The 10,122-nt window shown below is 42.2% G+C and overlaps 1 protein-coding gene across 1 annotated transcript; it reads left to right on the plus strand.

The window, feature by feature from the left end:
- The first annotated feature begins 1,544 nt into the window (after positions 1-1,544).
- On the plus strand, positions 1,545-10,122 carry pklr (pyruvate kinase L/R). The gene is made up of 11 exons (XM_076109175.1): positions 1,545-1,683; positions 2,161-2,252; positions 2,344-2,475; positions 3,675-3,861; positions 4,785-5,058; positions 5,722-5,872; positions 6,587-6,739; positions 6,840-7,006; positions 8,909-8,975; positions 9,764-9,878; positions 10,016-10,122. The coding sequence occupies exons 1-11, from the start codon at positions 1,545-1,547 to the stop codon at positions 10,120-10,122; spliced, it is 1,584 nt and encodes a 527-aa protein (XP_075965290.1).

Here is a 10,122-nt window from a genome sequence, read left to right on the forward strand (position 1 = left end):
TTATTTATAGAGAATTGTGAGAAATTCTTGTTTTATGTGAGTAGATGTAGATGACTTATTATTTGACAAAACAACTACATTATTAGATACCTGAACATTTTTATTTTAAAGCTGCTCTCATCAATATTTTCTCATCAAATGACTCTGTAATGTGAAAGGGGTCGCTCGTGATGAAGCCACAGATAATTATCACCTGCAGCTCTTCACAGCTTTTATAGCATGTTTCAGCTCATTGTTTTGGTTTTACAACCGGAAACTTTAATGTTTTGGTTCTCTCAAATTGAAGCATTTAGCAGCTAAAGAGTCATATTTCCAACTTGTTGAGCTGAAAACAAATTAATTCAGGATTAACAAGCATTACTTAAAACTTGGTATCATACAAGATAATAATTTTATTTTTCATACTCTCATTTATTAATTTGTCATTTCCTCACGGAGAATGTTTTAGCACTGTCGTTTGGAGAAGAACACAGATCGCGCACTGGCACTGGACAACAACAGAAATGCAGCCAAATTAGCCTCCTTTCAGTTTGAAAAGCAAGACATGTCAGTTTGTCTTCATTCCTTCTCTCTGTCCTTCCTCAGACACATATTTAATCCCACGGTCCCCTTCATTGCCATTTTCCATCCATCCACTAGATGCCCTCTGACTGTCTCTGCTTTCCTCACCACCTCTCTGCCTCAATCTACACACCTGTTCCCATCCTCATCAGCCCTTTTCCTCTCACTCTCTGCCAGTTTGTTAGAAATGTAGCTTTGCTTTCTTGCCTTGTGTCGTTGCTTTCAAGCTTCTGTTACTGGCTGTCATGGACCTCTGATTCTAACCCTTTTTGGATTTGATGCCTGCTCAGACTGCATTGTTTTGACCTTTGCCTGCCCATGATTCTGTAAGCTCTTATACCTTTATTTGATCAACAAAGCCTTGAAATGAATCAGTAGTCTGCATTTGGGTTCATTCCCTGGTACCCCGCTCATTCCAGCAGTGACATCTCCAGTGGAGGGGGAGGTAATCTCTTATCAAACTGCATGTCTTCCTCCTGTTGTCTGAATAGGCTACAGGCTTCTTTATATCAACAGATTGCTGGTGTAGAGACCCCTTTTCTGTATTTAAAATCTCAACCCACAGTCCTTTTAGTTCCTCTATATAGCATTAATATCAGCCTTCCTTTGTTTTGCTTGTGAAAGAACTGCAGTGTTTTGTTTTCACTCAACCTGAGAGCTGAATGTCAGTCAGCATGTAAATCTTGATGACCTTCCTGCGCTGTAACTGACGTCGGGTCTCTATGGTGTGTTTTTGTGCACACAGACTTTCCTCTGCTGTGACTATACATTCAAAATCTGTAGATATAAGCTGCCATTTTTATGCCGTTAAGTGTTGTTCTTCCTCAACGCTCACACAGAAATAAACACTTTACTCAGATTGAGGTGTTTAGTTCGTGTGTATTCGCTGGTTGGAGTTGGCAGTAGAGTTTTCATGACTGACTTCACCCTGCTGTCGACGTTTCTCTGTTGCTACAGCTCGCATCAGGCGCTACTCCGAGGCGATGACACTGCCCGACTCTTTCATCCAACGCCAGCAGCTGGATGCCAGCATGGCTGACACTTTCCTGGAGCATCTCTGTCTGCTGAACATTGACCAAGAGCCAATCACAGCACGCAACACCAGCATAATCTGCACCATCGGTGAGTGTGACAACCGGTTGCAGACAGTCTCAGTTTCAAGTTGGGTTTTCTGGCAACTGTTCTATGTCATCGCTGGCAGCTCCTGGGTGCTGGGTGGCCTTCTGTTGGCGGGGTTTGAATCTTGGCTGTGGAGCATGATCCGCTTTTCTTCTGCCCAGAAAGATGGAGAAAATAACTAGAATGAAAGACGTATGACAATTGCTTTTAAGTTCTTGCAGAGCTCTGATTCCAGATATTGCCTGTGATGGTTTCAATGTATCCAATTATTTTCTCGGACGATAAAATAAAGGCCCATCAGAATATTCCAAAACACATTTTGACATATTCAGTAGCTTATTTTGTCTTATCAACAGTCCAAGACCACCAAATGGTATTGAGTTCGGTGAAAACAAAACAATGAGCAAATTGTCACATTTGAGAAGCTAGAATCAGGCATTTTAATGTTTTAATGTAAAAAGTGTTTTTTCTTTCTTTCAGGTCCTGCATCCCGATCAATCCCCAAACTCCATGAGATGATCAAGGCAGGAATGAATATTGCTCGTCTGAATTTTTCTCATGGCTCACATGAGGTATGAACAGAATGCAATTATAGTACTTAAACGCACATGTTTTGGTCTTTCCTTCAGCCATGCATTGATCTCCCTCCGTGTTTTCTGTCAGTACCACCGTGACACCATCAAAAACATCCGGGAGGCCGTGGAGACAATAACCCCCGACCCCTTGTATTATCGGCCGGTTGCCATCGCCTTGGATACGAAGGGTCCTGAGATCCGCACCGGATTAGTGAAAGGGGTAAACATGCTTCATCTATCAAACTGTTTGACTCAACCAGTCACGTTCAGTCAGCTGTAAGAGGGGCTGAAAATATCTTTATCATTTCTTACAGGTTGTTACAACAAAACAACTGGTTGTGTGTCCTCATTTGCTTTTTCATCATCTTGTTTTGCTGGTCTTTGTGTTGTTGTTGCCTGCCGTCTGCTTTATTGAACAAATAACTTGAAACTGTTGGAAATCTCTTCATGTCTTGATTGGCTTACAAAATGCTCTGCATGACGCTGATTCTTGCTTGTTGTGTCTCTTCAGTAGTTTAATAGGAAGATAAAATAGAAATATTGTCGTTTGGTACAGGAAGGATGACGCATACTTTAAACTTAAATCATAAAAATGTTTTTAACCCAAAAGCAAGACGAACATAGCTGTCAACAATTGATTGGTAGGAAGCACTTAACATATTTGTGCGACAATTCTAACCCTGTACAGTTGAGGTCTGTCAAGTTATCATCGTCATTGGCAGAATCTCATCAGAACCTCTGATGTGAATTACCAGAACTACTCAGCCGTCATAAAATACACGGGCTTGTTGAAGCTCGGCATGCCATTAAATCACACAGCCATGTGTCTGCACAGTGTGTGAAGGTGGATAAAGCAGGTTTCAGCCCGGCTCAGGTTCAGATTGTGGTTTTGCAACAGCAAACAAGAGGAAAATTCTCTCCCAGGATGAGAGAGCCACATATTTGATCTTCGTTATTTTTCTTCTTTTGTGTGAGCACCGATAGTTAGCGGTACATGAATGTACTATATAGATGACCGCATCAGAACTTAGAAGGTTGCCGTGCTGTAATTCATTAAAAGACAGTAGAGGGTTCATTTTTTTAGAATGATGAGTGTCTGAGTTTGTTGGTTCATGTGTTCATGGTAAACAACAGCTTGTAAGTCTGTCTGTGTGTAGACACGTTCCTGCAAACACAGAAGCTTAAAATAACACTTTGTTGAAAATCCACTTGCACCACAGGTTTCACCTAAACACACATGACGCCTTCTATGTATTTGTGAAGAGGTGTGTTGACATATAAATAATATTTAATCCATTACTTAAAAAGTGACGTCAGTAGTTGCCTTTAAAATGTATTGATAATAGAGATGACAGTGGTGTTTATTTAAAGGCGGTGTTTCTTTCTTTCCACTTTGCGTGTATGTGTGTGTTTGTTTAGAAAGTGGAGGAGGAAGTGGAGCTGGTAAAGGGCAGCCATGTCCGTGTGGTGACAGCAGAGAAGAACAAAGACGAGACAGACGGGAAGATTATCTGGGTGGACTACCCCAGTCTGCCCAAAGTCCTGACGAAGGGATGCAAGATCTACATTGATGACGGCCTCATTGGACTCAAAGTACTAAAAACTGGTAATACACATTAGATAGACTTACACAAACCTTCATACAAGCTTGAATTTGTAACCTTTTTATTTTCTTGTTTTAGATATATATATATTGTTATATTTTGCAGTATAAATAAATACAGAAGATCTCTAAGGAAATCAAAGAGAAAATTTTATATGAAAAAATACGAAGACATACAATACATATTATATACTCATACGAATGAATTATTTTGTGCTTTGCTCTATTTTGTTAATTTGATTGATGTATAATAGACCACTTCTTTTGGTCACATAATGATCGTCCTTGCCTGTCATTCTGAATGAGATTTTGTCAACCAAGGCAACTTTTTTGGTAAATGGACTGTACTTGAATAGCGCTTTTCTAGTCTTTCAGACCACTCAAAGTGCTTTCATACTACTTGTCATCATTCACCCATTTATACACTGATGACGGGGGCTACCATGCCACCTGCCCATCAGGATCTACCTAACATTCAAGCACCGTAGGCACAGCTACGGGAGCAATGGGGTTAAGTGTCTTGCCCAAGAACACATCAACATGCAACTTGCGGAGCCGATCCTCTGATTGAAGGGCGACCCTGCTCTCCACTGAGCCACAGTCGCTCGTTCATGAAAAGATGGTTCCTCTGGAGTCTTTCAGCCCCTTAACAATAATCTGCTTCCCCACATTGTGCTTGTCGGGATCATATCTGAGGTTCTGCAGTCTGCTATAATTAGTGGGTCACCTATATATACAGTCATAACTTGAGAAATCCCAAATAAATTATATTTAAGGATCTTCCTCCAGTAAGTCTGAACTAAATTACATGCTTAAATCTGCATTATCTCCTGCACGATTATTCAAATTTAATAAATGTTTTCATCTGATCTCACTTCAGGGTTTTCACAACTCTGAGGATAATTTATTGACCACCTCTTCTTCAGGTCCTGACTGGGTGGATACGGAAGTGGAGTCGGGCGGGATGCTGTGCAGTCGTAAAGGCGTTAACCTCCCTGGCTGCGACCTTATCGGCATGCAAGCGGTCAGCCAGCGAGACGAGGCCGACCTGAGGTTTGGGGTGGCCCAGGGCGTAGACATTGTGTTCGCCAGCTTCATCCGCTCTGCTCAGGATGTCAAAGATGTGCGGCGAACTCTCGGGGCACACGGACAAGGCATCAAAGTGATCAGCAAGGTGGAGAGCCGGCAAGGGGTTCAGAAGTGAGTCCAGGAAAAACCTTTATGAATTATAACTACAAAGTCACAGTTGGGTTGAATAGCTGGAGGGAGTGAGAATTTCATAATGAGGCCGTGACAGGACTTCATCCACCGTCTTGTGGACCGACAGCTGTCAGGGATTGATGGACACATCGGCTCTGGATGTTACACTATGATAAGATTTTTGTGTGGCTGTCTGTGTGAGTTATGGCTGCCACTTAATATATCTGATACAATTTATGTCACAGCTCTCATCTCCATTACTCATCTCTGGCTTCCTCCCGCTGCTCGCTGGATGCTGACGGTGTTTAACCATGGCTCTAATTTGAATAGGATGTCTTTAAGATCGGATCATAAAGATTATTGTTACACGATTATGATGCTATGTATTGACGTGTAAAGTCTCCTTCCTTTCTTGTTTGCATTGCTCACACATGAATTTGGTTTTGGTCCAGATGTAGGATGTAGATCACAATGCAACAATATCCTCTATGTTTTCAAGATCCAAAGGCTGTGAGCAAAATCCTGTTTTTGCAGATCAATGCACAGAAACAACCAGTATTGTCATCGTTTTCCTGCCTCTTCATCCCTGCTCACTCCTTCTTTTGTGCTCTTTTCTAACTCTCAATCCTGCGCTTCCTCATCCTCCCCTAATCTGTCTGTCAGCTTTGAGGAGATCCTGGCTGAAAGCGACGGCGTGATGGTGGCCAGGGGCGACCTGGGGATCGAGATCCCAGCGGAGAAAGTCTTCATCGCCCAGAAGATGATGATTGGACGCTGCAACTCTACCGGCAAGCCGGTCATCTGTGCCACACAGGTCAGGGACGAGCACATACGCACACAGAAAAGGATGCAGAAATGAGAAAATATGCAGATTTAGACTTTCCACTACAGTGTTGTATCAAATGTCAGAGGGGTAAACTAAGATTAAAAACTAACAGGCACATATTAACCTTGCACTCTTACATAATGGACTCTCACAAACACACACTCACTTGTCGAATGAATTCATCCTCAAAGATGTTTCCTCCCATTCACACCCCTCTCATGTTACACACACACACCTGCAGCCATGTTGAGTCATAGTGCTTTATCTTGCTTATGCTACAGCTTCTGACTCGGAGTGACGGCATTATATATACATGAGCCCACAAACCACCCTCACATACACTTACCAGCCGCAGCTTCTTAATAACTACTACAAAAATGCAGTCTCTCAGGCAACACTGCATCTCATTTTCCAACTGTCTGCCTTGCTTATTGACTTATAATACCGAGTCTCCAGCACGTCAATAATGATCTTGCAAAGTCTTACTCGCCTGCCTCAGTCTAAGTGATCTCTCATTTCTCCTCCACTACTGTCCAACCATCCACAAAGCCATTACTCTCTTCATTCTCTGCCTTACATTAGATTCCTATCTTGCACATACAAGTGGCTTGTTTTAATGGAGTAATTGACCGAATCCACTTTAAAGAGCCTCGTGGAGACATTTTGGTTGCGGCAAAAATACTAATGTGTTTGTGTTTGTAGATGCTTGAGAGCATGGTGGCCCGCCCACGGCCAACCAGAGCGGAGGGCAGTGACGTCGCCAACGCAGTGCTGGATGGAGCCGACTGTGTAATGTTATCTGGGGAGACCGCTAAGGGACTGTTTCCTGTGGAGGCAGTCGCAATGATGCACTCGGTGTGTGTGTCTGTCTGTGTGTGCATGATGTCCATTATGTTACATCTGACTTATAGTTTCCCATCTGATAACGCTGTCCCACTCTGTCTCTATCTCTCAGATCTGCAGGGAGGCAGAGGCGGCCATTTACCACCGGCAGTTGTTTGAGGAGTTGCGTCGCCTCACCCCTCTCTCCTCTGACCCCACAGAGGTCACAGCCATCGGAGCTGTTGAGTCTTCCTTCAAATGCTGTGCTGGGGCCATCATAGTCCTCACCACCAGCGGCAGGTGTGTATTTGACATCTGCCTACCACACAACAAACAAAGTGTAAAATTGACCTTTGGACAGAAACTGTTTCCAGACTTTGTGCAAAGCTAAGTTAACCGGTTGCATCGCACGTCATATAAATCTTCTCACCTAATGCTCTGCAAGAAAGCAAATAAGCATATTTCTCAATGACAGATTATTCTCTGAAGGTAAGGGAAATATTGTGATTATTGTTAATAAAAAGGTGAATGTGAATTGGAGGACTGCAACAGGACACAAACTCCAATGTCCTGCATGTAAGTCAGGTGCTCTACACACCCCTCCACAACCCGACCTCCACAGTACTCCCTGCTTTACCACTGAATGGTGGCATTGGACACAAAGCTCGAAGGGCTGAGTCATCCAATATGAATTTAGAGCTTGGCTAACATTCATATTCTATACGCTTAAAAGCATGCACATGCTGTAGACTTTTAAACTCATTCGTGAAAGAGTTAAACCTGAGTAAACATCTCTGGTCCTCTTCCTCCCCTTGACATTCAGGCCCTTTAAAGGCTGGAGCAAAACATGTTTTGTTTTTTTATCAGAGAGCAAAGCTACAGATTGAACATTGCAGTACTGTTTCCTGCTTTAGCATCCTCAGGGTGGAATTTTATGTTTGCTGAAATGTTTATTGCGTTCCCCTTGTGTTTGTGTATTTTTGTGTGTTCTGACTTGCTGTTTAAACCAACTCCCCTAACTGCAAAATACAGATTTCTCTATTGCGCACAGATAGATATACTGCATATGCATGGAGTCATTTACCCATACATGCACAGGCAACACATACAGAAGGTGACGAATGAAAGGAAAACACAACTAATACAAGTTGTTCCACACAAGCGCACTGCATGATGCTTCGTCTTCTCATACTCTGTGACATGCATAGACTGGCTGAGCAACGGCAGCTGACCTTGAGTTTGGATCAAGATTACAATATAACGTCTAAGAGTCTACAGCGATGCCATCAGCTCTGTGAGGCTATATTTGAGCTGAATACTAATATAGACATGCAAAGACAATGACAAAGATAACATGCTGATGTTTAACAGGTATAACGTGTGTTAGCATGCTCACATTTGCTAATTAGATGGGATTTCCATCAGTTTTACAGGTATTTGGTCATTAACCAAATAAAAAGGCAGAATTAAAATTTTGACCTGATGATTGTGCAAGATAAAAACGGGCGTCAACGTCCCGTTCTGAAAAGTAAAGCCAATGCATATATTCCTTAAACCTGCATTCTTTCTAATAGCCATCAGGGGGCGACTCCTCTGGTTGCAAGAAGATGTCGGATGGTATATAAAGTCAATGATAAAACGACCGTACATCTCACTTCTTTTACTACCTCAGTAAACATTGTTAACATGGGTTTACATGTTTACGTCTTCTTCTTTGGTCGACTAAAATTGTTTTGTTCAGTTGTACTTAGCTCCACCCTCTTGTATTACTTCTGGTTGCAAAAAAACATGGCGAAAGTCAAAAACCAAGATGGCGACGGCTAAAATGCCAAACTCGCGTCTTCAAAACAGTAGTCGACAAACCAATGGGTGACGTCGCGGTGACTATGCCCAATTCTTATATACAGTCTATGGATTAAAAAAACTGCTCAACTGAATAGTGTCTTAATAGACCCAGTGTCTTAATTAACATCTGAATTTAGATGTCTGGGAAAGAGGACATGTGGCTCCACCACCACATCCATCGTTCATCCCTTCAGCAGAGTTCAGAGACTTGACAGATCTATGCCAAGGAGCATTCTGGCAGCTGGACACTCAACTAAGACACTTTATGTTTAATTTTCCTTTAATTGGTCACCTATGTGTACATGGAAGTGCTTTGCATACATTGACAATATCCTTATTTTCTCCTCGTCTCTCCAGGGCGGCACATCTCCTGTCCAGGTATCGCCCTCGCTGTCCTATTATTTCCGTCACCAGAAACCCTCAGGTACAGTCTGCCTCTAGGAAGCAGCAGTGCATTTGTCTTTCATGACTTTACTGTTGATGAGTGTGATACAGTCAATATTTACTCTCACTGTCTACTGCTGTCACTATTTACAATGTGTGATATTTTACTGGAGTGTGTTTCCGTTTAAATGGGACTGTTGTTTTAAAACCAAATGTGTCACAAACTGCTTTAAGTGATTATGATTACCTATGATTTTAGTCATGTGGAGTTAATCCTTATAATCCTTTTTTATAAATGCCAGTGAATTGGCTTTGCAGAGGTGTTGGATCAATGTGTCCCAAACTGTGGGTGAGGACTCCTAAGAGAGGTCACAAGAAAACCTTTCAAAACCAGATGCATTTGTTAAACAAAATAATATTAATATTTTTGCTTTCTTTCCCATTTTTGCTGTTTTAAAAAATAGAAAATACTGGATACTTGCACATCTTTATGTCTCTAAAAGCCTGTCAAATGAAACAATCTGAAAAGGAAAATGCCTCTTTGGTTGAACTAATCATAACTCATGTCCACACAACCTGTGATTAGGGTTCACAAGTAGAGATTACATTAATTTTGTCACAAACTGAAACATTTGGGAACCACCGATGGGTCAGGGGGTCATTGGGGCTGTCAAAGTCTTAAATGGGCAGATGAACCGATATTTATTGCCTTTAGGCCCAACCAAGCAGTTTGAAAAATATACCAATTTATTAATACCAAACATTTTGTAGTTATTTGACAGATAATTATTCACTGTAACAACACCTTGACATTGTCCTCTTCCTCAGGTGGCCCGTCAGGCTCAGCTGCTAAGAGGAGTGTTTCCTGTCCTCTTCCACCCTCTGTCTGCTCCCGTCTGGGCCGATGATGTTGACAATAGGGTCAATTTTGGCATGGACATTGGTCAGTGTGTGTGTGTGTGTGTGTGTGTGTGTGTGTGTGCGTGAGCTGTTTGTATGATTGTATTACTCTGAATCTGCTCATTTATATGATACTGTCCTACTCACACACCCTCTGTTTCTTTCCTTCTGCCTCCTCAGGGAAAGCAAGAGGATTCTTCAAGTCGGGCGACATGGTGATTGTGGTGACAGGCTGGATCCCAGGGTCCGGTCACACTAACATTATGAGGGCATGCAGTGTCCCATAA

Source organism: Anarhichas minor, unplaced genomic scaffold (assembly GCF_050575085.1).
Source record: "Anarhichas minor isolate MPS153535 unplaced genomic scaffold, ASM5057508v1 ptg000041l, whole genome shotgun sequence".
NCBI classification, from domain to species: Eukaryota; Metazoa; Chordata; class Actinopteri; order Perciformes; family Anarhichadidae; genus Anarhichas; species Anarhichas minor.